This window comes from Rana temporaria, chromosome 2 (genome assembly GCF_905171775.1).
Source record: "Rana temporaria chromosome 2, aRanTem1.1, whole genome shotgun sequence".
NCBI lineage: Eukaryota > Metazoa > Chordata > Amphibia > Anura > Ranidae > Rana > Rana temporaria.
The window spans coordinates 361212933-361240208 of NC_053490.1; the positions used below are offsets into that span (position 1 = coordinate 361212933).

General features: G+C 44.8%; 1 protein-coding gene and 2 long non-coding RNA genes across 3 annotated transcripts in view; 1 reads left to right on the forward strand and 2 right to left on the reverse strand.

Moving 5' to 3' along the window:
• AHCYL1 (adenosylhomocysteinase like 1) overlaps positions 1-27276 on the reverse strand; it is an 810468-nt gene that overhangs the window by 601196 nt on the left and 181996 nt on the right. Inside the window, exon 5 of the mRNA XM_040337629.1 lies at positions 10824-10926. Within this exon, the coding sequence (XP_040193563.1) occupies positions 10824-10926 (103 nt within the window). The remainder of the gene's footprint in view (positions 1-10823; positions 10927-27276) is intronic.
• Positions 22169-22954, reverse strand: LOC120927157. The gene is made up of 3 exons (XR_005747049.1): positions 22681-22954; positions 22382-22586; positions 22169-22244 (listed from the first exon to the last, which is right to left on the reverse strand). It is a non-coding gene; the product is annotated as an uncharacterized LOC120927157 (long non-coding RNA).
• LOC120927156 lies at positions 24500-25292 on the forward strand. Its single transcript, XR_005747048.1, has 3 exons — positions 24500-24664; positions 24759-24963; positions 25101-25292. It is a non-coding gene; the product is annotated as an uncharacterized LOC120927156 (long non-coding RNA).

The window sequence follows — 27276 nt, forward strand, 5'->3', positions numbered from 1 at the left end:
ATTTGTGTTCATTGACTTTATAATAAGACATTTGGCCAAACATTTGCAATACCTGATGTACCGAAGCCAGGGATCTCTCCACATCCGACAGTATCAATATTACGTCGTCCGCAAAAAGGCTGATCTTGTGTGTGGATCTGGGGGTTTTAAAACCAGAGATCTGAGGGTGATCGCGAATGTAACACGCCAGGGGTTCCATCACTAAGTTGAAGATCAGTGGGGAAAGCGGACAACCCTGGCGTGTGTCATTTGTAATTTGAAATGGTGTGGATAAAACTCCAGACGTGAACACCTGTGCCATCGGACAGGTATACAACGCCATAATGGCCGAGAATATTGACCCTGTAAAGCCAAAAGCACTCAGCACTTTAGCTAGGTAGCCCCAATGAACCCTATCGAACGCCTTCTCTGCATCCAAAGCGAGGAGCAGAGAAGGCGTTCTTGTTTTATTTAAGCAATGGATAATATTGATTAAGCGCCTAGTGGCATCTGACGTCTGGCGTCCCATTGTGAAGCCAGATTGGTCAGGATGCACCAGGTCTGGGAGAACTGTATTTAAACGAAGGGCAATGAGTTTGGCATAGAGCTTCAAGTCTATATTAAGAAGCGAAATGGGCCGGAAATTTTGCGGCTCAGTTGGATCCTTCCCTGGCTTGGGTAAAGTAATAATCAATGCTTTCAACATTTCTGAGGGGAAAGAGGCAGAGGCAACCGCACCATTGAACACTTCAACCAGATAGGGAGACAGTATCATTTTAAAAGTTTTGTAATATTCCCCTATGAGTCCATCTGGACCTGGGGATTTGTTAGATGGCAGAGAATCTATGGCCTTCTGAACTTCCTGTGTGGAAAAAGGGGAGTTCAGCATCTGGAGTTGAGCAGCTGTAAGACGGGGGAGTGACAACCTGGACAAAAAATCATCTATCAGGGCAGGTTTAGGTTGATAGGTGTGGGGGTCCTTCTCGAGATTATAGAGGGAGGCATAGTAGCTGCTAAATGCATCCGCTATGTCTTTAGGATGGTAATGTTTAATTCTAGACGTGGGGTGGATAATAAAGGGTATTTTAGATTTATATCTGTAGCCGCAGAGTCGACGAGCTAAGATTTTGCCTGCTTTGTTACTGTTAGCGTAAAATTGGGCTTTAAGTCGTCTAGATGACTTCTCGAAGTCATCCAGAAGGCATAGTCTGAGGTCACATCGTAGCTTTGTGAGTTTGTTAGAGATCAAAAGAGATGGGGCCTTTTTATTCTGGTTCTCTAAAGCTTCAATTTCACTGGTTAAGTCTTTGATGCGCTTTTGCCTCCGCCTCTTTACCCCTGCCCCGATCTTAATAAACATTCCCCTCATGAAATGAGCATTCCATAAAACAGAACAGTCACCAACTGAGTTCTCATTAATCTCAAAGAATTCCTTCAAATGAACCTCCAGGGAGGCTTTCGAGTCCGGTAGTTGTAGGAGTGAGGGATTGGCCCTCCATACTGGACATGCACCCACTGAGAAAGCGTCAGATAGTGAGAGAGAGATAGACGCGTGGTCCGACCAGGTGATAGTATTGATGGCCGTTTTGGTAGTCTTGTTTAACAGGCCAAAGTCAATCAAAAATAAGTCAATCCTCGAATAGGATCTGTGTGGGGATGAAAAAAAGGTGAAGTCCCTTTCATCAGCATGGTGACACCTCCAGGCGTCAAATAGACTGTTTTGTCGTATTGTTTGCTGAAGCGAAGGGCCCACGCGGGAGGGGGTGTGAGTAGAGTCCATATGTCGGTCAGGGACCAGGTTGAAGTCCCCACAGACGAGCAAGGCGCCTTTCTTGACGCGCTCAACCTTTTTCATAAGTCTGTTAATGAAGCGTAGTTGATGGCGATTAGGGGAGTATACATTGACCAGTGTGTATGTAACTGAGTTAATGTCACATATTATGATCAGGAATCTTCCATTGCTATCTCTGATTTCCTCATGTAGTTTAAAGGATACTGAGTCTCGTATAGCCGTAAGGACTCCCCGCTTCTTAATGTCGGCGCTCGCCGTGAAAACATGTGGAAAACACCTGTGTGAGCATTGGGGTTGTGCTGAGATACAGAAGTGTGTTTCCTGGGCACACAGAATGTCCCCCCCATGTCGCAGGGCTTCGGCCCACATTTCCTTACGCTTTGCGGGGTGGTTTAGTCCCTTAGCATTTATGGAGAGGAACGTCACTCCCATAGTATCTGAGTAGTATCATTGATATGAGAGCTCCATAATGGAGAGAGATGGGATGAAAATTGAGCAGACTCCTTCAATGTGTGTTTAGAACGGTCCCAGTATTCGTATAAGCATATAGTGAGTATAATCATAGTACTCACGGTTGTGAAGAGGGCCATACGGCTTTGGATTTTGTCGGTGACGGTGGTGCTCCATGGAGGTTCACAGATGAATCTAGGTAGTAGGTAGTGAGGTAGTTGTTCAGTGGTTGGGATCTCAGATGAATCTTGGTGAGTGGCCAGCCGGCCCTCCGGGTGCGCTTCGGCGGACGGAAAAAAGCAAGACATGAGAACAAAACAAAATAAGTTGAAAAGGAAAATAGAAAAACAAGGTTGCAAATTTGGCATCATAGCCGCAACAAACATTTTAACTGAAGAACAGACCAATTGGTCAAGTGAGAACAACAGTATCTCAAAGTGCAGCAAGAGGCTGCTCAGGCACTATTGGGGGGGAAAAACGTTTGTGTTAGAGAAAGCCAAGCCCCTCCTCAGCGGGACTCAGTGCTGCTGTCATGTAAGCCAGGCTTTAGGCGTGTTTCGTGGAGTTTTTGGAAGTGACCTTCGTCCACTCCTGGGTCACAGGTTTTGTTTTTTTTGCAGTGTCAGCATTGGTTGCTGCATCAGGGAGAATGTCCCATGCTCTGAGTAATGCCAGGCCCTCATCCAGCGAGTTCACCACATGGTTTCTGCCCTCTTTGGTAATAGTGATGCTGGTTGGAAAGCCCCATCTATATGTTATCTGATGATTTCTCAGTGCCTTAGTTATAGTAGCCAGATTCCTCCGTTTTTTCAGGGTGTACTGAGAAAGGTCGGCATAGAATTGCAATTGCTGATATTCTGACGGTATGTGGTCTTTGGACCGCATGACCGCCATTAATTGCTCCTTAACGTGAAAGAAGTGTACTCTCAGGATAACATCTCTGGGTATGTTTTCGGGAAGATAAGATGGTTTCGGGAGACGGTGGATCCTTTCGATCGTAATGTCGATCGCTGTGAGATCTGGAAGTAGCTCTGAGAACATAGTGGTGGCGTAGGCTTTAAGCTCACTTTGCTGCACTGATTCAGGAACTCCTCTTATTTTTAAGTTGTTTCTCCTACTCCTGTCTTCCAAATCTGCTAATTTAGCCTTGACACCCTCCAACTCATCTTCTCCCTGTTCCTGGGTGTCTACTAGATCATTGATCGTGGTGGCGTATTCGCCCATTTTGGTTTCAACATGTTCCACCCTCGACTCCACTGCTTGTATATTTTTGTGAAATTTATTCATGCAGGACATCATGTCTGCCTGGATGGTGCTTCTGAGGGAGAGCAGCATGTCTTTCAGCATGGTATCCATGACAGGCTGATTTGTGGTGGGGAATTTTTCGATTTGAGCAGGTAGTTCTCTCGTGTCGTCCCCGGAGTCAAGATCGGGTCCTGGCACTGGGCTGTATTGCGGCTCCTCCATCCTAAATCTAGCCTTTGCTGGACTGGCTGTTTGTGGAGTATCTGGACAAGATTGTGGGCTTCCCTGGGAATTACTGTGCCTGCTATGCAAGGCAGAGGAAAGGGGAGAAGAGCGAGCCGGGCGCACCGGCGTGGATGACACACCGGCGCCATTCCGCTTATCCCCATGCTGACTGAGCGGGAAGAATTCCGCCAGTTTGTGTGGTTTCCTGTCTTCCTTCCTTTTCCTTGTCATGGTTTGAGTGTTACCCAAGGGTATGGGAACTGGTCACTGATCGTGTGGTTCGCCTGGTCTACTGTTTTGTGTTGCTAATTGTCCCGCCGGTATGGAGCTTCGCTATCAAGTGTCCATCTCTGTCCGCGGCTAGTCACTCATTGAGAGGGCCACCCATTTAAGCGGCAATGGCGTTGTAATGGACAGCGGTTTATGCATATGGAGTGGGGCAGCGGTATCGCAAGGCCTTTGGTTGCGTAGCAACAGCACTCCCCCTGCACTCTCTAGATAAGTGGATTACTTTAAAGCTTGTTTGGATGCTTTCTAGGATTAAGTCATACAGTGGTTAATGAATGAAGGAGCCCAGTAGACTATGGATGATTCCAACAAGGCACTAGTTAGGGGATAGGTGTAGCTCAATTTTCTGAGACGGCTGGGAGTGTTTGGGGTAGCAATATGTCCTCCAGGAGTAGGCCGAAGCCGCAGATTTTCCTGAGAGGGGGGACTGATTGAGCTTGAGTCTATGGGGGCTTAGTGTAACCCCCCCGAGCCGCGATCATATCCCCACACCTGGCCGTAAGTTAGAGACAGTCCCAGGGTTAGTAGGCCAGGGATAGGCCGGAGCCCGGCTACTCACTGTGACCCGCTGGAAGAAGATCCCGGGCCGTGGGCTGCAAGAAGTCGCTGCAGGGCTGGAACCTCGGGGCTTCTCCCCAGCTGGACGGGCAGATTGTGGCTTCCGGAGGGGCCTCGGATGGTGATGGAAGCGGCTCCCCCCTCCGATGGGTGAGATGCAGGTGTCGCGGGCTCCGTGGGCAGTGTAGGCCGCAAGATGGCTATGCGGAACTCCACGCTCCACGACCGGGACTTCGAGGGATATCCCCAGCAGAGCAGGTAAGAAGCAGTCTCAGGGTGTGCCTCGTTCCTTTGTGTAGGCAGCGCTCCCCTGGGTGGACAGGATACTGTCGCCGCGGGCCCCGGAGGTGGCGTAGGCCTCAAGATGGCGGCGGCGTGGAGCGAATCCCTCTCCGGTCCCGACCCGGAATCCTAGGCAGCCGTGCTCCAAAAACACCCCGGACCAACCGCAGGTAGCCTCCCAAGGTAGGCGTTGTGTTGATGCTCGATTTGAGCGTGGATTAAGGCGAGGATGGCGGTGGATGCGCTCTGCCAGAACGGAGCTCAGCTTCCACACGTCCTCCCTGCTTCGCGTTCGGACACGCCCCCGCCGCAGCGCGGATTTATTTAGCGTGACAGTAATAGCGTTTGCTCCCACGATTCATAAAGCCCCGACTCCAACGCTGTAGGAGGTGATTTCACCACCACAGTTAAAAAAAAGAGCATATATGCCTAAGCATGGGGGCATTAGGGGTGGAGGAGCGATTTTGCTCCTAATGCCGTGTACATACGGTCAAAATTCTGTTCGACCGTGTGTACGCGGCAAAACTTTTTATGCCGCGTAGATACGGTCGAAATTCCGACGGAGGCTTGCCCGTGTAAAAGTTTGACCGTGTGTACGCAGCATAACTTTTTTTGTGGGAGGATGCCCCCATGCTTCGGCATATATAAATGGTGCATGTATGCCCATCATTAGAAGTGGGTGTTACAATACATGTCCAACAAGAACCATCAATGTATGGTATGTTGCTGGACTTTGAATGGTTATACCAGAATGATGCCTGCGGGTTTAGGTATCATCTTGGTATCATTCTTTTCAGCCAGCGGTCGGCTTTCATGTAAAAGCAATCCTAGCGGCTAATTAGCCTCTAGACTGCTTTTACAAGCAGTGGGAGGGAATGTCACCCCCCCCGGATATAAACAGCGCCATTGGGAAAGTGGGAAAACATTTTATCACACCGATCTTGGTGTGGTCAAATGCTTTGAGGGCAGAGGAGAGATCTAGGGTCTGATAGACCCCAATTTTTTTCAAAAAAGAGTACCTGTCACTAACTATTGCTATCATAGGGGATATTTTTTTTTTTTTAAATCAGAAAGGTTTTTATTGATATAAAAACAAATTTATACAGACAGTACAACTCTCCAGTGCACAAACAGAGGTTGATTCCTTCAAAGCATACATCATACAGGAATAGAAGCATGTCCCCTACTCCACCCACCAAGATCATTCTTCCCTCTCTTACAAATATACATGCCCTCCCACCGCAATGCCAATAATACTTAGGGGATATTTACATGCCCTAAGATAACAATAAAAATTATAAAAAATAAGTAAAAAAAGGAAGAAACAGTTTAACCACTTAAGACCCGGACCTTTAGGCAGCTAAAGGACCCGGCCAGGTTTTGCGATTCGGCACTGTGTCGCTTTAACAGACAATTGCGTGGTCGTGCGACGTGGCTCCCAAACAAAATTGTCGTCCTTTTTTCCCCACAAATAGAGCTTTCTTTTGGTGGTATTTGATCACCTCTGCGGTTTTTATTTTGTGCGCTATAAACAAAAATAGAGCGACAATTTTGAAAAAAATGCAATATTTTTTACTTTTTGCTATAATAAATATCCCCCAAAAATATATAAAAACATTTTTTTTCCTCAGTTTAGGCCGATACTTATTATTCTACCTATTTTTGGTAAAAAAAAAAAAAACGCAATAAGCGTTTATCGGTTGGTTTGCGCAAAATTTATAGCGTTTACAAAATAGGGGATAGTTTTATTGCATTTTTATGTTTTTATTCTTTTTTACTACTAATGGCGGCGATCAGCGATTTTTTTCGTGACTGCGACATTATGGCGGACACTTTGGACAATTTTTGGGACCATTGTCATTTTCACAGCAAAAAATGCTCCAGCGGCGATCGGGTCCGCGGGTCCCGTAGCTTCGGACCGGGTCGCGGGCGCGCGCCAGCGACCCACGGCTGGGTACTAGCACAGGACGTACCTATACGTGCATGTGCCCAGCCGTGCCATTCTGCCGACGTAAATGTGCAAAAGGCGGTTATTAAGTGGTTAAAATAAAATTAAAAAAGCAAAATAAATAATAAATAAAAAAAAACACGCCCCTGTCCCTCCCTGCTCTAGCGCAAAGGCAAACGCAAGCATCAGTCTGGCGTCATATGTAAACCGCAATTGTACCATGCATGTGAGGTATCACCGCGAAGGTCAGATCGAGGGCAGTAATTTTACAGACCTACTCTGTAAATCTAATGTGGTAACCTGTAGAGGCTTTTAAAGGCTTTTAAAAATGTATGTGGTTTGTCGCCACTGCGCATTTGTGCGCAATTTTAAAGCATGTCGTGTTTGGTATCTATGTACTCGGCCTAAAATCATCTTTTTTATTTCATCAAACATTTGGGCAATATAGTGTGTTTTAGTGCATTAAAATAAAAAAATATGTATTTTTGCCCAAAAAAATGTATTTGAAAAAACGCTGCGCAAATACTGCGTGTAAAAAAAATGTGCAACACCCACCATTTTAATCTGTAGGGCCTTTGCTTTAAAATAATATATAATGTTTGGAGGTTCAACGCAATTTTCTGGCAAAAAAAAATATGTTTTCATGTAAACAAAAAGTGTCAGAAAGGGCTTTGTCTTCAAGTGGTTAGAAGAGTGAGTGATGTGTGATATAAGCTTTTAAATGTTGTGCATAAAATGCCAGGACAATTCAAACCCCCCTCAAATTACCCCATTTTGGAAAGTAGACACCCCAAGCTATTTGCTGAGAGGTATGTCGAGTCCATAAAATATTTTATATTTTGACACAAGTTGCGGGAAAGAGAATTAGTTTTTTGTACAAAGTTGTCACTAAATGATATATTGCTCAAACATGCCATGGTTATATGCGGAATTACACCCCAAAATACATTCTGCTGCTTGCCCTGAGTGCGGTGACCCCAAAAACCAAGCAGCGCCTTCAGGCTTTCTAAGGGTGTAAATTTTTGATTTCACTCCTCACTGCCTATCACAGTTTCAGAGGCCATGGAATGCCCAGATGACACAACCCCCCCCCCCAAATGACCCCATTTTGGAAAGTAGACACCCCAACCTATTTCCGTTTATAGCGCAAAAATTAAAAATCGCAGAGGCAATCAAATACCATCAAAAGAAAGCTCTATTTGTGGGAAAAAAAGGACGCAAATTTTGTTTGGGTACAACATTGTATGACCGCGCAATTACCAGTTAAAGCAGCGCAGTTCCAAATTGTAAAAACACCTCTGGTCTTTAGGCTGACAAATGGTTCGGGGCTAAAGTGGTTAATGAGACCAAGCATCCTTATGCGACTATGTAAAAAAACATGTAAACCCATACAGACAGAAACATGTATCTTTATGTGATCAACAATAAAATATGTTCTGTTACTTGTTTTTACCCCACATGCATTTTGAACATTCCAAACTCATGTATTTTATGCAAACATGTGGACTGGTAAAGAGGAAGTTATCCTCTGCAGACGTGCGTTTCCGCAATCATGCAATATAGCTGTTGTGCTTTAGCAATGTGCACCAGCAACTGTGCATCCCACAGTTGTGCATTTGGTTAGCCTGAAGCCAGCACCAGGATGAGGACCCTGTGGAGGTTTTTCTAGCAACCTATAGGAATTTTTTTATTTATTTTTTAAAACCCCAAGGAGGAGACAGAGGCTCTGACCGTCTAGGCTGAGGGAAGTTATATGCAGTATGAATCTCTGAAAAAGACTGCAGCTGCAACTCCAGAACTTGTGAGGCTTCTGATAGCTCCTCCTCATTAGGCTACACCTGTTCCCTGTCCTCTGACAGTGAACCTTCAACCTCGGGTCTTTCAATCCCTTTGTTTGAGGATTTAGAGCAGGGAAAGGGGCACACACGGTTTTTGCTTCATGTGAGGATGCTGTGAATATAGCAGTTAACCTCTTATAGACTAACAAATGCAATGCAAAAAAACATCCAAACAGACATATGCAGAGTGGCTGCAATGTTGGCAATGTTGGGGGAGGCTGCAATGCCTGACAGGGCTGATGGCTCAATCTGTGGGCTGCCTCAAGTCTCTACAGGGGAGGATAGTATCATGCAAGCATGATAAGGGCCACCAGATTCAGGTGGCGTTATCCTGGTGCCCTTTTATACAGGGAGACGAAAGTCCTAAGCTAAAAGCAGAGGAACTTAACACGGGTGCATCAACAGCTGAACTTAGTCTAGCAACAAACAATGCCTGCTAATCTGCACAGCTAGATGCTGAGTAGGCGTCTTAGGTACTGTAAGTCTGTATCCAACACACACAAGGTGCTTACGTGCCCCAAGCTGCTGTGTCCCTCTGGCTTTACAGAGCTCTGGCGTCTGGGCTTTATTTAAGGGCCCGCCCTGTGTCTGCACCATGAGCCGGCGAGCACGTGCTTGTGCGCCAGCGGCAACCACATCGTCCCCCAGCCTACAAAAGCGCGCCCCCCTCGCGCATGCGCGCGTAGGGAAATGGTGGAGGCGGTGGGAGAGAGAGAGAGATCCCCCAAGGAGCGCAGTGGACCCGGACTACGAGGGACTCCCCCACACAACTGTGGCAGAGCCTGAAGCGGAGGAAGTGAGCCACCCAAAAGACCGGCTAACACTGAGCTTTCGTTCCTGGAGAGCATTGTAAGCGGAAACACCAGGTATGTCTCTTTACTACCTCTAGTGGCGGAAAACAGATAAGACATGCAGCTACTCATGGAAGACAATCCTTAAGGTATTTACCTAGGATTGTCTTCACTTACCTTATCCCCGCTGCAGGATACTGCTGAGCACAGACAGACCCAATCTTCACCCATCACCACGGGCTAAGTCAACAGACCTTCAGTGACCGGGATCCATGGTCAGGATCACCACTCCCCTGGACCTGTATTACACCCTGCCAGAAAACTTTTGGTATTGGGTCTGACCAAAGCACTGGAACCCAGGATCCAGCCCTCCGAAGAGAGGCATTACAGGCAAAAACCCCGTGCTTCGGATACGAGGCCCCAGGTACCATCCACTTTGGCCCAAGGCACTTTGGATGGATCTGGTTTTTGGAGGCTATTTAAATCCAGCATGGATCCCTCCAATGGAGCTCCTCAGAGCACATGTTCACTTGTGACCAACACCTTAGACACTGGCGAAAAAAACTGAGGTGCTCCCAGTATGGGAGGGGTTATAAAGGAAGGAAACTTCCTGTCTAGTTGATTGATTACACCAGTGTCCAGTACCTGAAGGTGGAATATAACACACTTAGTATTTACTAGGCTCTGTGTCCCGTAATGTATGATAAAGAAAATAATAATATATATGTGAGATAACAATAAGTGATCTTGCTATGCAAGAACACTTAAATACGGTACTGGTGACCCCACAATAGGGATACAACTTTGTGAAAGGGAGTTTAAAAAGACACGTTGCCACTCATTAAAATGAGAAGAAAAGAGGTTTAATCTTAAACTACAGTACGTAGAGGGTTCTTTACTGTAAGATCCGCAAGGATGTGGAATTTTCTTCCACAGGCAGTGATCTCAGCGGAGATCATCGATAGTTTCAAAAAACTATTAGATAAGCACCTGAACGACCACAACATACAGGGATATACAATGTAATGCAGACATATAATCACACACATAGGTTGGACTGGATGGAGTTGTGTCTTTTTTCAACCTCACCTACTATGTAACTATGTGTTTGAATGGTCTGGTCAAAGTCCAGACCTAAATGAGAATCTGTGGCAAGACTTAAAAATTGTTGTTCACAGATGTTCTCCATATAATCTGATAGAGCTTGATCTATTTTGTAAAGAAGAATGGGCAAATATTTCACTCTCTAGATATCCAAAGCTGATAGAGACATACATACCCCAAAAGACTTGCAGCTGTAATTGCAGTAAAAGGTGGTTCTACAAAGTATTGATTGTGTGCCATTTTTTGTTGGCCTATCACATAAATCCCAATAAAATATATTTTACATTTTTAAGACACTGTATATACAGGACCAAATCTCTCACCTGATTCAGCCAAGGCAGCTGCAACTTCATTCTGGGTGGAATAGATGTTGCAAGCTGACCAACGACATTGAGCTCCAAGGGCACACAAAGTCTCAATAAGCACCTGTAAATATGTTAATAAAATTAAACATCAGGGGGCAATATTACATAATAAAGTAGCACATATTAAAAAAAAAAAAATGTGCCCAACTTCAGGAAAAGAATGACATTTAAATAATGCACAGGCTGCCCGCTCACGCCACTTCTATATATACTAACGTTGGATAATTTTTTGGCAACTCTGCGAAATAATCAAAAAATAGAGGGGGCGAGAAAAGGCGAAGAAGAACACAAGATAGCGGCATATGCCGACGATATTTTAATGTATAAAACTAACCCAAGGGTGACCGTGCCGAATATAGCAAAGGAAATAAAAATGTATGGAGAACTCTCGAACTTCAAAATAAATCCCATAAAAACAGAAATTCTAAATATAGGAGTGGAGAAAAAAGAAGAACTTGCCTTGCAAAAACAATATTCATACACATGGGTGAGAGGAGAGCTAACTTATCTGGGGGTTAAATTGACATCTACAGTAGATGGTCTGTATCTTGCCAATTGTATCCCTCTGCTAAATGAGATAAAAACAGATTTAAAAAAGAATACTCCAAGAGCACTTTCATGGTTAGGAAGGATAAATGCTTTTAAGATGGTTACCCTCCCAAAAATAACATATAAATTCCAGATGTTACCCATAGATATGCCTCAGAGTTTCTTCAAGATTATCAAAACAATGCTGATAAAATATATATGGAAAAATAAAAAACCAAGAGTAAACTTTGGAACATTAACAAGAGGAAAAAAACACGGAGGATTAGCAGCGCCGGATAAAAAGAGACATTATAAGGCCACGATCATTGCACGAATGGTAGAATGGGGAAATAAACACAAAGAGATTGAAAAAAAATGGATTTGAATGGAAAATAGCATAAGTAAAACAGCACTTCACAAAAATATATGGATACCACGAAAATATAGTGTTGGATGTAGACACACACTGACTAACAAAGAATGTTTTCAAAGTTTAGGATTTAATACACAAACAGAATAAATGGATCTACAATTCACCTTTAATTTCACTCACGGAAACTAATTATTTTATACCGGGGAAAGGGACACAGTTAGGAAATAAAATGGGGGCTGCACAAATAAAGGACATTACAGAACAGGGAAAGATAAAAACACTCTTGGAGATAAAAGAGAAAAACAGGTGGGATATCAACTACTGGGAATATCTACAACTAAAACATTTGATAAATTCAATACCCACACCATTAAGAGATGAAAATAAATTAACTCCACTAGAAAAACTGTGCTCCACGCAAACCCCAGTAAAGCACGTGATATTAAGAGTTTATCAAATTCTGACAGAATCAGAGCTACAAGGAAAACCTTACTTTATAGTGAAATGGGAAACAGAAATAAGCAAGAAATTTGAGGATCAACAAGTTGAAAGAATAATAGCATCAGTACATAACACCGCAACTGATATGAATACAATTGAAATGAACTATAAATGTATTTCAAGATGGCATAGGACACCCGAAGTGATCCATAAATTTAATAAAGATAAATCCCCATTGTGCTGGAGATAATGTGGACAGATTGGAACAACTACACATACAGTATTTGGTGGGACTGTCCAAAGATAAAGGAATATTGGCAGGAAATTTGGCAATGTGTGGAAGTATTAACTGGAGAAAAGATAGTTAACATCATACAAGCCTGTGTGTTCCATGAACCAAAAGATTCAAATATAAGATACAGGAAAATGTTAATCCCACCATTAATAAATGCTGTAAAAGGACTAATACCAACAAATTGGCTAACTAAAAATAAACCAGACATAAAAAAATGGTTTGAAAGAGTGGAAAACTATAACAGAATGGAATATCTATGCAGTTGTGACGCGGGCCAACTCAATAAACATAATAGAAAATGGAGACGGTGGAAAGAAAGAAACTTTAAAACATCAGAGGAATATTTTGGGAAAATAATAGAGGAATAGAGAGGTAGGAACAAACCATTAAGGGATCGGGGAGGGAGGGGGGGGAGCTGGAAAAAAAAAGATGAAGTAAAAGATAAATATATAAAATAATATAGATAACCACAAATGATGTGAAACTGAAGTAGAGACAATAATTATGAATAGATGAAATCATGAGCAAGTCTCTTGCTATGGTTGAGTCTGATGTGGTAAAAAAAAAAAAAATGCACGGGCTGTGCCCGCACTGCATCAATTAACTGCTTATTTTTGTCTAGGGGATTTCAGATGAGAGATTTAACTAACCTAATCCACCAATCCTCCAAGCGCAAGACTGGTCCCCCACATGCTAGCGGTCTTGTGAATGGACTGTTCCTGATGTCATCACGGCCACTGACCATCTCTGGACGTGAGAATGGCAGTAACAGTCCAACGCTGGATATGGGGGAGCCCTCTTTTTTGAGGCTTGGGTAAGTATAGCCTTTCAGTGTGCCCCTAGACAAAACAAGCAGTTAACCCAGTGCGGGCAGAGCCCCACTGCATTGGATATATATATTTTTTTTATAAAATGGGCATATTTCTTTTTCTTTTATACCAGCAGTTAGTTAGAGGGGGTGGGATGGACTTTAACATAACATCATTTACATGATAAGTGACTGAAAAGTAATCAACAATGGGAATGTAGTGGTTTTGTAACATTTTATGTAAAAAGTCTAACATTACACTTGAAATCTGCCATCAACAATATCTTGTGCCTTTGACACTGGAGACAATTATTCAGTCATGTAAACTCCAAACACACTTACATATCAAAGAAAGGGATTATAATTAAGCATCTCATTAGGTCCTGGCAATCTAATAGCATTAAGGCATTGTATCCAATGAGACTCCATTTGGAGTACATTTTTTTTTAGGATTGCCCGCATGAGGGGCAATCATGATAAAAGTGTACTCCAAACCACAAATCCCTCACTGAAACTGTGTCCCAGCTCCAATCCCACTTGGAGGATTTGGACAACAGATACAGGAGGAGCAATTTAAGGATCAGGGGGGTCCCAGAGGTGGTCACGGAGCTCACTCCTGCCATACACAGACTGTTCCAGTCCCTGCTCCCTGCTTCCCCCGCAGATGCCGGGATTTCCTTTCAAGCTCCAGGTCCCACACCAAGGGACCACCTACACGGTTTTCACCATCCAAGAAGGGAAGGAACTCTTTGTCAAGCTTGGGCTTCTGGCTAAATAAGATCTTCCTAGACTGCCTTCTACTCCCCGCCCGTCCGCCCACTGGTCCACCCCATCCCCGCAGAGAGACCGCAGAAGACAGAGACAGGATCTCAGAGAGCGCATGTTCAGATTTGGCCCGTCTCTCCACTTTTCTCGGATCCACCATTGGTTTTCCCACTTTGAGAAGGGGATCTTTCCTTGACGGCTGAGGAGAACTGTCATTATTCATGGGGGAGGTGATTAAGGTATAGACTTTTTTTTTTTGCCCCCGGATTTTCAACCCCCTCCCCATTTCCCCCCTGACTCCCTGTTTTCTCCTCTATGCACCATTTCACCCTGATTGTTCCCTGCTGTGCAGACATTCGGCGGTGCCCGCTTGTTTGTCCCCCCACTCTTGTTGATATCCTTGAGAACACGACAGAGGATTGAAGTTACTTTGAGATTGCCATAAAAATTATTTTATTTTTTTTTTTTTTTTTTTTGCTCATCCTTCTGATTTTTTACTCTTTAGCGCGTTGACAAGAGTGTTGGACGGTTTAGTCCTATTGGTCAGGAAATTTTTACGCCTGACTGGTTACTACTTTCACCTTTTGTCGGGATGGTCTTTCCCCTCCCGACCCCAATATTTTATATGTGTTTTGTTTTCTTTCTATTTGTTTTGTTTTCAGGTTGCGGGACTCTTCTTGCAGTTTTTACATTTCTGGATGTCTTTGGTTGGTATGCCTTTAAGACTTGCACTAGACCCTTTTATATGTGTGTATTTACTCATCTACAGATCTTTCTGTTAGTTCCTGTCATATTGTGGCATGGGACAACGTTAGCCTACTCCTTGAGACTCCCCCCCAAATTACACGGGCATATTTATATCTCTAATTCAAAATGGGTATTAGATTAATCTCCCACAACGTTAGGGGGTTTAATTCCCCTCAAAAGAGGAAAAAGGCCTTTTCTGCCTATAAACGCCTGCAGGCGGATATCATCCTACTGCAGGAGATGTTTGACATTATGAATGTATATAAGGATCCAGCTAGTAGGTTCATTATCCTGCAGGGCTCCTTGCAGGGGAAGTTGGTCACAATAGCTAATATTTATGCCCCCAATGACTCCCAAGCTACTTTCTATAAGAATTTTTTCCAGATCCTGGACAAATACAGCTCTCCACACCTGTTACTAGGTGGGGACTTCAATTTGGTGGTGCACTCTGCTCTGGATAGAAGCAGGGTTGGCAGCGCCTCCAATGCATTCCCCAAAACCTTGAAGTCATTGTTACACTCCCACAACCTGGTGGATTCTTGGAGAGCGCACAATGTAGGTGCCCGGGAGTACACTTTTTACTCTCACCCCCATGACAGCTACTCCAGATTGGATTATCTGTTTTGCTCCCCTATACTGCTAGCAAATTCCTCCTCTGCAGCCATACACCCCTGCCCTTGGTCGGACCACCAGGTGGTCTCCTTGGACATTTCTCACATAGGCCTTAAACCTGCTGTAGCAGGTTGGAGGTTAAATGAGTCTCTACTCTCTGACCCCATTATAGTCTCGCAGTTAGCAAAACATATGGTAGAGTACTTTGCCACTAACGACACAGATGATGTTTCCCCCTCAGTCCTTTGGGCCGCTCACAAGGCGGTAATGAGGGGGCACCTTATCCAAATAGTGGCTGAGAGAAAGAAGCAAAGATTAATTGATATTACTAGACTCACGGCTGATCTAGATAGGTTGTACCATTTGCATACTTGTTCACATGCCCCTGACCTTCTTCTACAAATTAATAACACTAGATTGGAGCTTGATAAAATCCTCTCTGAACAGACTGAAAGGTCTTTGAGATGGTCTAAGGCTAGGTTCCTGTTGCACAGTAATTTGGCCTCGACTATGTTCGCTAGAAAATTAAACCAATCACTCCAATCCTCTCACACTTACAAATTGAGGAACCCTAGTGGTAACTTAGTCTCCCACCCAGAGGAGGTGCTGCAGATTTTTTCAAAGTTCTACACTAAACTTCTTTCCCCTCCCTCCTCGCTTCCTGATCCGGCCCTCAATTCATGGTTAGATGATCTACCTCTTCCCACCCTTACACCGGAACACCTGTTAGAGCTGAATGCCGATTGCTCAGAATCCGAAATTCTTAGAGTTATCAAGTCATTGAAACTGTCCAAAACCCCTGGCCCTGATGGGTACTCTGCCCCATATTATAAGAAATTCAAGGATAATCTAATTCCCCGTCTAAAATCCCTCTTTAACCATGTTCTGAAGGGCAATCATTTCCCGGATGACATGCTGCTGGCGAACATGTCCCTGATCCCAAAACCCAACAAGGATCACTCCCTTCCTCAAAACTATAGACCGATTTTGGTCATCAATACGGATCTGAAGAACTTTGGCCGTATTTTAGTGACAGACTCTCAAATATCATTCCCTCCCTAATTTCCCCTGACCAGACAGGCTTTATTTATCCCGACCCGTCAGATCACCGACAACATTAGGCTGGCCTCCAACGTTATCTTAGATGCTGACTTACACGCTCCTTAGCCTGGACATACACAAGGCTTTTGATAGCGTTCTGTGGCCATACCTTGAACTCACATTATCTAAATTTGGCTTTTCTGTGGCCTTTGTCCAGGGTTTCAGGGAGCTTTATAATCACCCACGCACCCGGATCAAGCTCCCAGGCTGTAATTCCGATTATTTCAAGCTGGGCAGGGGAACGAGACAGGGGTGCCCCTTATCACCACTCCTTTTTGCCCTGGCTATCGAACCTCTGGCTCGCTCAATTAGCCTAAACCCCAACATTAAGGGATACACTAAAGATGATCAAGAATTTAAACTTAGCTTATATGCCGATGATGTCCTCTTATTCTTAACTGACCCAGTAGTCTCGATCCCTAATGTCATATCCACCTTACACGCCTTTCAGGACATCTCGGGACTAGGGGTTAACCTCTCTAAGTGTTCTGCCCTCCCAATAAACTTCCCTCCGAACATTATTACCTCCCTCCAATCTAACTTTAATTTTTCCATTGAACCGAGAATTTTGTCTTATTTAGGGATCAAGTTAGCTTTTTCACTCCACAATATGTATATGGCCAATTACCCGCCTTCTTTTACTCACTCACAGTTGTTACATACGTGGTGCCCATATCATATCTCCTTCTTAGGTAGGGTCCAGGCTGTTAAAATGTCTGTTCTCCCCAAACTTTTACTTTTGTTTAGAGCCCTTCCTAATTATGTGTCGCGCCGAACGATAGAACTGCTGCAACGCGACATGAACAAATTTGTTTGGCATAATAAAAAACCCAGGCTAGGTAAGCTAATGATTTACACACCTAGGGCCCTAGGTGGTCTTGGTTTGCCTAACCTCTGGCTGTATTACGTCTCTGCCAGAATGCTGCAAACAGCGCAATGGCATGCCTCCCCGAGTGGCATCCCTTGGCTTCGCTTCGAACGAATCTCTATAGCCCCCTATTATCTCCCTGGTCTGCTGTGGTCCAAAACTGTTCGCCCAAAAAGATATCTCCCCTTTAAACGCGGTAGTGGGCCAGTCCCTATATCTCTGGTCTTTACATAAGAATAAGTTCTCTTTACTCCCACTTGACCCCAGGCTCGCTTCTTATTTGGGTGACTCCTCATCCCCAGCAGCTTTCCCCAATCTGGGGGTTTTTGCCCTTTGGATCTCAAATAACCTAGTGACCCTAAACTCATTTCAGAAAGATGGGGTGATTCACTCCTTCCTGTCCTTACAATCCTCCTACTCCCTCCCCAGGTCAGAATTTTTCAAATATCTGCAAATCAGACATTTTTTTAACTCTTGTTACCCGGGAGCCTTTGCTAACCCTGTTGCTACTTTTGAGGGCCATTGAGAGAACCATCTCCCGCCTATATGGTTTTCTCAATGGCCTTGCCCTCCCAGTGAAATCATCAGCCGTACGCGGTTGGGAGTTGGAGACGGGGGTGGTGGCTTCCCCGGAGGAATGGACGGATAGGATCTCCAACATGCACAAATGCACAAAATCTGCGGCGGTGAAGGAAACAGTGGTGAAGTTACACACCAGGTGGTATTTTACCCCAGCTAAATTGCATAAATTCTTCCCTGCTGTTTCCAACCTTTGCTTCAGAGGTTGTCCAGAGAAAGGCACCCACTTTCACATCTTTTGGAGCTGTACAGTCCTGAATGAATGAATGAATGACTTGTATAGCGCTACTCATGCGAACTGAATCGCCTCTGGGCGCTTTTCCAGCCAGAGTCTGCTTGGCTGGTGCGGTCATTTTACCCCGTAGGATCGTGACACGCTTTGGACACACAGTCATACACACAGATATACATATATATACTGGGCCAATTTGGACAAGATCCAATTTACCTACCAGCATGTCTTTGGAAGGACCTTTGGCGGAAGGTTACGGATAGGGTAGTAGCGATCACAGGGATGCAGATTACTTTAACACATCAGATGTGCTTATTTTTCGCTGAGATACCTGGTTCCACACCCTCTGAACAGAAACTAGCACACACACTTTTCAGTGCAGTCCCCTGGTCCATAGCCCTGTTCTGGCGAACCCCTGGAGTTCCTTGGGATCAGGTTCTTAAACGTATGGCAGCCATCCAGATCGTGAAAGGGTCTTCCATACCATTATAGGTACTATGCAGGTTTATGATTTGAAATGGAAGCCCTGGTCTCCTTAATCACCCGTTCATTAGCATGGCCACTCCATCCCTGTACCTTCTCGCTAAATTACTTTTAGGCTGACATATTCGAGGGTGGTTTCCCGTAACCTGTTCTGCTTTCCTTTCTGGATGGCATAGTTTTCTTTTATTTATTTTAGCTTATGTTAGTTTAGTTTAGCTTTTTCTCTGTTTTTTTTTGTGTGTTCTTTTCTACCATTTTTCATTATATTTTGCTGAATTGTCTTTATCACCGAGCAACAGTGTTGTGATATTGTGGCGAGGCCTACTACTCCCCTTTGCCTGGATACAGATGTCTCAGCTCCGGCTGAAGCCACACGACTTCTAAATGATATGTAACTTAAGTCATATTTGTGGACCGGAATGGTCTGTTCTCTGTTATCACATTTTGTTACATATCCTAGGTCAGTGTGTTTATGTTATTGGACACTTTTTTTTGTTCTTGCCATTACCTTTTCAATAAAAACGTTTGTATTAAAAAAAAAAAGTGTACTCCAAATAGAGACCCATTGCATAAAATGCCTTAATGCTATTAGATTGCCATGAATTAGGTGCTTACCTGTAAGCCCTTTCTTTAATATGCAAGTGCTTGGGGTTACATACGTTGGCCTTAGGTCAATAAAAACATTAGATCTGTTGTTTCCTTACTAAACTCATAGTGACATGACGTATACATGTCACTAGATTTGCTGTGACATACAATGCGTATACATATGTAGGGCTTTGGATATGTGTGTTATATGCAGTACATGTGGCTGGTTTAATGCGAGATGCTGTATTATTAATAATCATATTAAATATGCCTGTACCACTTTTTTTTCCGTTTTATCCTTAGATTTTTTGTTTCGGTGTTATATAGAATATTACATTGTGCATGTACATACATTTTGACTCATCCAATGGGTTGTTATTGGTTGCCCACACTGTGCCCTTATGGGGGCTGATGGACTGGTAGGGTCAGGACCCAGATGGTGTACTTCCCCCTAATTTTAGGTTGGCAGGCATTCATGGACCCTTCGGGGCTGGTGGTTACGTCAGGACTGTGGGGGCTTTTCTCTCCTCAGACCCAGCAGTGGCTTCTCTGCTCCTGTCCTTGCTTGTACAGTTACCATCGGGGACTGGAAAGCTGATGTATACTTGTGATCGGGAGCTTTCCGATCATGTGACTGCCAATCACAGTGGTCACATGATCAGAATACACACCTCTCGGTGTCAAGAACCTCCTAAAGAGTCGGGAGGCAGTGGCAGGACGGAGTTAAACAATTAAACTGTTTGCTTTTCTGTAGCAATCGGTTACATCTTGGTGCTGCTTTGGATTGTAATTTAAATGTTGGATTTATATTTTCTTCCTTAGATCTGTGACCCGTTGTTGATGCCGATGGTGCTTGGTTGGAATTTATGGGACAGGAAGCACAGGAAAGATGAAAGCTTTGTATTATAAGGCACCACGGGGATCATTAACACATTATTTAAGGTGTGTGGGGTTCAAAAGTTGATCTTTCTACCCCCTGATGTTTCAAACACTGTTCACTATCTTAAAGAACTTGCCATGCTTGAATTTGTTTGCCAAAGTACATCTTGACAAATTCACTTCCTCATGGTGTCCTTGGATTTCCCATCCTTTTAGCACCCTTTCTCTACCCTAGTTATGAGCCATTGCAAGAAAGACCCCTAATGCTTTACCATGTACAGCTAAGTAACACCCACCCCTTCACATTCTACAACTGCAGTCATTATTAAAGTCTAACGTTGCTACCCTTTTCTCCTGGGACCTTGATCTAACCCATATATCCTCGGTAAACATGTTACAAATCCATGTCCATTAATTTTCTATAAATAAGGGTGTCATCCCCACCTACCTCTTACACCCCCTACCCCTTGCCCTCCTCCTCATCTTTTGTACCTCCTTTCATTACTTAATCCGTGTCTCTCTCTTCTATCCTTATCTCCCCTTCCCTACTCTACACTTCCCACTTGATGGCCTTATGGGGCTTATGTTATATTTTTCTTTTGCCATAGCTTATTTTGAATATGGTTACTTGATTTGTATGCCACAGTCATATCTTCTTTATCTTGTTCTCTTTGTTTATTACAACAAAATAAAGATGTATTAAAAGTAGGGTTGTCCCGATACCACTTTTTTAGGACCGAGTACAAGTACCGATACTTTTTTTCAAGTAGTCGCCGATACCGAATACCGATACTTTTTTTAAAATGTGTCCCCAAATGCAGCGATGTCCCCCCACAGATGCAGCCATGTATCCCCCCATCCAGCCATTGTCTCCCCCCATCCAGCCATTGTCACCCCCCATCCAGCCATTGTCACCCCCCATCCAGCCATTGTCACCCCCCATCCAGCCATTTTCTCCCCCCATCCAGCCATTTTCTCCCCCCATCCAGCGTCTCCCCCCATCCAGCCATTTTCACCCCCCATGCAGCCATTGTCTCCCCCCATCCAGCCATTTTCACCCCCCATGCAGCCATTGTCTCCCCCCATGCAGCCATTTTCTCCCCCCATGCAGCCATTTTCTCCCCCCATCCAGCCATTGTCTCCCCCCAATCCAGCCATTGTCTCCCCTCATGCAGCCATTGTCTCCCCCCATGCAGCCATTGTCTCCCCCCATGCAGCCATTGTCTCCCCCCATGCAGCCATTGTCTCCCCCCATCCAGCGTCTCACCCCATGCAGCCATTGTCTCCCCCCATCCAGCGTCTCCCCCCATGCAGCCATGTCCCGCTTACCTGCATCCCCGCTGCCGCCGACTGTGTAATACGCCGGGAACATTACAACTTTGAATCGCTGTAATGATTGGCGCTGCGTATAGACACTCCCCTCGACAGTTCACCCGAGCGAGGGGGAGTGTCTATGCGCGGTGCGAATCATTACAGCTATTCAAAGCTGTAATGTTCCCGGCGTATTACACAGTCGGCGGCAGCGGGGATGCGGCAAATGGCGGCGGGATGCGGCGTCACGGCGACGGCGGGGGGGTAAGTATTCTATATTGGTATCGGGGGTATTTGCGGGAGTACGAGTACTCCCGCAAATACTCGGAATCGGTCCCGATACCGATACTAGTATCGGTATCGGGACAACCCTAATTAAAAGTAAAAATGGATCTTTCATGTGTATATTATTCCTATTTTTTCCCCTTTTCCGTCCCAGCTCTCTAATGGGTTGTGTAAAGGTGGATTACTTTACAAAAAATGGATACCTCTAGAGGAGGTGGGACTTTTAGGGCAACAACAAGTATGGTGACAACTAGGTCATAAAAATATAGAAATTTATTACAAAATAGTATTACAAAAATAGTCAAAGAATAAACACTTCACAGTAGTATGTCAACATCTAAAAAAAAAAATTGGAAAAAACTGCTGCTATGAGATCATCATGTACCCCAGCACAAAACTGGGGGTATAGATGGTCGTTTCCAACGCGTTTCAAATGCTTTTAGTAATACATCCTTCTTCAGGGAACATTAGCAGTGAGGTTTTTCTGAAAGATGAAATATAAGAAAATACATATATACAATGAAAATACTTGTTACCAGACACAGACACTGCAGCATGTGGACAATAGGGGGGAGGAAATGGGAAGCTCAACATGCAGGGGGGAGGAAAAGGAAAACTCACCCTCTCCCAAGCTTGGAGTGCCCAGATCGTCCCCAGAGAGCCCGTGTGTGCGCCGGATCCAATGCGGCCAAGTCAGATGATATGCTCAATGCCCATAGGTCTCCCCCACTCCCAGAGGGCTCCAAGACCATGAGGGGTGTGTGAAATAACAAACGTATTCACATAAAAAGTGTCAGCAGCCAAGAATGGATATGAGGTATCACAACTAAGGGAAAATTTAAATAAACACAAAAGGTCATTAGACCAATACCCAGCAACAAAACACAGAGTGAAACAAAAGAGCACCAAAAAGTACTCACCACTCCTAATCAGTAGGCTCAGTATGGATAGACCAGCATTCCAAGTGGAGATGAAAAATAAATCAAAAATAAAAGAAAAGAAAAAGGTGGTCAGAGACCAAAATGACCTCCCTCTCCAACAGTGGAGGGTAGGGAAAATGATTGCTGGACAAGCCCCTCTGACTCCCTTATAAACTTACCATTGATGATGCAGCCCCAGGTGAAATGAATGATCTCCTTGTAACAGAGCAGCTGTCATTAGTGATCAAATCACTAGCGAGGAAAGCCTAACCACAATAGTCTCTGCCTTCTCCAGATCAGCTGAGCCTGAGAGTAGAGCATTCGATGCAGACACCTATGTCAGCTGGCCGTGCTGCAACCAATAGGAAGCGCAGCATTCCAGTTCGACGCTTGGCGTCACCCATCTAGTGCGTCATTCCGCTGGGACCTGAGCATATCTAGTTGCATCCAATGAGGCGTGCGGCCACGGCGCAACCAATCAGGTGCGTCGAAGGTCGCTAGATTGTGACGCACCGGGAGTGCGGGCTGAAGTCAAATGTTCGGCGCGTCTCTAGTGAAGCCGCCTTACGCGCCCATTCGACGGATCATGGCCGGACACAGAACGGAACCGTATCCACCAACAGGGGGCGGCCCCCGCCGCACATGACACACCCAAAAAGACACACTCAAAGATAAGCAATAATAAACGAAGGACATGGTACATGCCCATTGGGAGGAAACGAGGCAGCCAAAGGGCTGGTGGAACAGCTCACATGTATACAGGAGTAGGAAAAGGGGCCGAATGTGTCCCAGCACAATTCCACCCCAAAGGGAAGGAAATAAAACCACAAACGAACTCCTAGATGTGATACTAAGGAGTTCTATATGGTTATGTGGGACCCCAGTATCTTATAGACTGACAGGCAAAAAATCTGTCAGTTGCAAAAAGGGGATATAGTCACCACTGCCGGAGACGGGGGTACCTCCAGGGTATAAATGCCCTGCACTCAGGTGCTTTTCCACCAGGGCATTTATACCCTGGAGGTACCCCCGTCTCCGGCAGTGGTGACTATATCCCCTTTTTGCAACTGACAGATTTTTTGCCTGTCAGTCTATAAGATACTGGGGTCCCACATAACCATATAGAACTCCTTAGTATCACATCTAGGAGTTCGTTTGTGGTTTTATTTCCTTCCCTTTGGGGTGGAATTGTGCTGGGACACATTCGGCCCCTTTTCCTACTCCTGTATACATGTGAGCTGTTCCACCAGCCCTTTGGCTGCCTCGTTTCCTCCCAATGGGCATGTACCATGTCCTTCGTTTATTATTGCTTATCTTTGAGTGTGTCTTTTTGGGTGTGTCATGTGCGGCGGGGGCCGCCCCCTGTTGGTGGATACGGTTCCGTTCTGTGTCCGGCCATGATCCATCGAATGGGCGCGTAAGGCGGCGTCACTAGAGACGCGCCGAACATTTGACTTCAGCCCGCACTCCCGGTGCGTCACAATCGAGCGACCTTCGACGCACCTGATTGGTTGCGCCGTGGCCGCACGCCTCATTGGATGCAACTAGATATGCTCAGGTCCCAGCGGAATGACGCACTAGATGGGTGACGCCAAGCGTCGAGCTGGAATGCTGCGCTTCCTATTGGTTGCAGCACGGCCAGCTGACATAGGTGTCTGCATCGAATGCTCTACTCTCAGGCTCAGCTGATCTGGAGAAGGCAGAGACTAGTGTGGTTAGGCTTTCCTCGCTAGTGATTTGATCACTAATGACAGCTGCTCTGTTACAAGGAGATCATTCATTTCACCTGGGGCTGCATCATCAATGGTACGTTTATAAGGGAGTCAGAGGGGCTTGTCCAGCAATCATTTCCCTACCCTCCACTGTTGGAGAGGGAGGTCATTTTGGTCTCTGACCACCTTTTTCTTTTCTTTTATTTTTGATTTATTTTTCATCTCCACTTGGAATGCTGGTCTATCCATACTGAGCCTACTGATTAGGAGTGGTGAGTACTTTTTGGTGCTCTTTTGTTTCACTCTGTGTTTTGTTGCTGGGTATTGGTCTAATGACCTTTTGTGTTTATTTAAATTTTCCCTTAGTTGTGATACCTCATATCCATTCTTGGCTGCTGACACTTTTTATGTGAATACGTTTGTTATTTCACACACCCCTCATGGTCTTGGAGCCCTCTGGGAGTGGGGGAGACCTATGGGCATTGAGCATATCATCTGACTTGGCCGCATTGGATCCGGCGCACACACGGGCTCTCTGGGGACGATCTGGGCACTCCAAGCTTGGGAGAGGGTGAGTTTTCCTTTTCCTCCCGCCTGCATGTTGAGCTTCCCATTTCCTCCCCCCTATTGTCCACATGCTGCAGTGTCTGTGTCTGGTAACAAGTATTTTCATTGTATATATGTATTTTCTTATATTTCATCTTTCAGAAAAACCTCACTGCTAATGTTCCCTGAAGAAGGATGTATTACTAAAAGCATTTGAAACGCGTTGGAAACGACCATCCATACCCCCAGTTTTGTGCTGGGGTACATGATGATCTCATAGCAGCAGTTTTTTCCAATTTTTTATTTTAGATGTTGACATACTACTGTGAAGTGTTTATTCTTTGACTATTTTTGTAATACTATTTTTTAATAAATTTCTATATTTTTATGACCTAGTTGTCACCATACTTGTTGTTGCCCTAAAAGTCCCACCTCCTCTAGAGGTATCCATTTTTTTGTATTGACATAGGGATGTTGGCAACATTATGCCTCTATACATGAGCTAAATCTTTTTCAAGGTGGATTACTTTTAGAATCACAGGACATTATTATTATTATTATTACATGATTTGCGCGCTTTCACATGCCGTGGCCGTAACCTGAAGCCGTGGGTCAAGCGCAAGTACCTGCCCCTGCCGGAAATGTTGTCACCCATCATCTGGCCCAGCCTTGAGCTCCACGCTGGCCACAACAGAGCGAGGAGGACCTGGACACTTACACATTACCCTCCCCGGGTAGCGGAAAGCGGGCGTCTGTGCCTCCACCTTCCCCAAGAGGGGACTGGGAGTGCCAAGATGCCGCACAGGTAACTGGCTCCCCAACCCGGCTGTAGCGCACGAGAGACCGCTGCCTCTTTCTTCCAAGAAAACCAGCCTCAGCCTCCTCAGCTGAACTGGCCTCAGGCCTTGGCGCAGGCCTAGATAATGCCAGAGCCTTTCAGAATCTAGAAATCAACAGGTAATTTTATAGCGTTCTCTGTAAAAATGCACTGAGGGTTGCAATCTGTACTTTAATACCACTAAGGGCTAACCCCTTGTCTACACCATCTTGAAGAAACTCTAGAATAGTGGGAAAGTCCATAACAGTCCTTTCTGATTCACTGAGCCACGCATTGAATCTCTACCATATTTTACCATAAATTGCCCTCGTATATGTTTTCTGACTCTGAAGTAAGGTGTTGATTACGCTGTTGGATAACCCCCTTGCCCTTAAAATGTCCTCCTCACATGCCAAGCCATTAATTTTAGCATGGCAATTTCGGAATGAACCAGACATATCTCCTGAGTGGCAGCATCCATGGGCGTTTGTCAAACAAAGCGAGTAGCATTGAAACCACTGCCTTTTTGGCCAATAGGGTGCCACCAGTATAAGTTTTGCGTTGTCCGGCCTGAACTTGGCAAGGACCCTTGGGATTAGATGAAGAGGAGGGAAGGCGGAACAAAGAGTGAATGACCAGGGGTTCTGCAGTGCATCCATTGAAAAATGGCTGATCCTTTGGATTCAGAGAAAAAAAAAAAGTCATCAGTTTTGTATTCTTCTGGTTTCAAACAAGTTGACTTCGGGGGTCCCCAATAAAAAACTATTTCTTGGAAAACTTCTGACCATTCCTGTTGAGATATCTCTTCTTGGCTAAAATGTTCTGTTCTCCTTTTAGGTGGATTGAGGAGATAGAACAAAGATTCTGTTCTACTCATAGAAACATATCCTGGGAAACCTTCATCAGTAGGAGGCTTCTGGTCGCCACCACCCAGTTGTTGAGATATGCAACTGGTATATTGCCCGAACAGACTTGTAGGTGATGTCCCCTGAGCTGGTCCTGGAATGCGAAAATTCCTTTGGATAACGCCGTTTCCAGTTGGAAGTAGTCTTCTTTTCCTCCTGTGACCATTTGCTCTGACACCACTGGTGTTTCAGATGTTCCTATCTGTCATTAGGACAAGGGATATTAGAAATATCCAATGCACTCCTCCCCTCAGGTTCTCCCGATTCTGCCAGCACAATAGGGGTGGTTTTTATCCGGCTGTAAGAGAAATTAACTCTTCTAGATCTCGGCCTCTCATGTTTTGTAGAAGAACCTACTGAAGAGGCCTCTGGTGAATGGCAGGAATACAGGCCGTTACTAGGCCCAACATTCATAAAAAGGAAAGGATTCCAAATAATGTGATGCCCTTATAAACAATGATGTAATGGTGGCTCTAATAGCACATCTTAGTCAAGCAGTAAAATATATTGTGAAAAAGGAGGCAGCCATCCTCAGAGGTTGTCCATTACTTCTGTCAGAAAGAAAGGAGTGTAAGAAGGGAGGGGGCAACTGAGATAGTTCTACTATTTGTGTAAT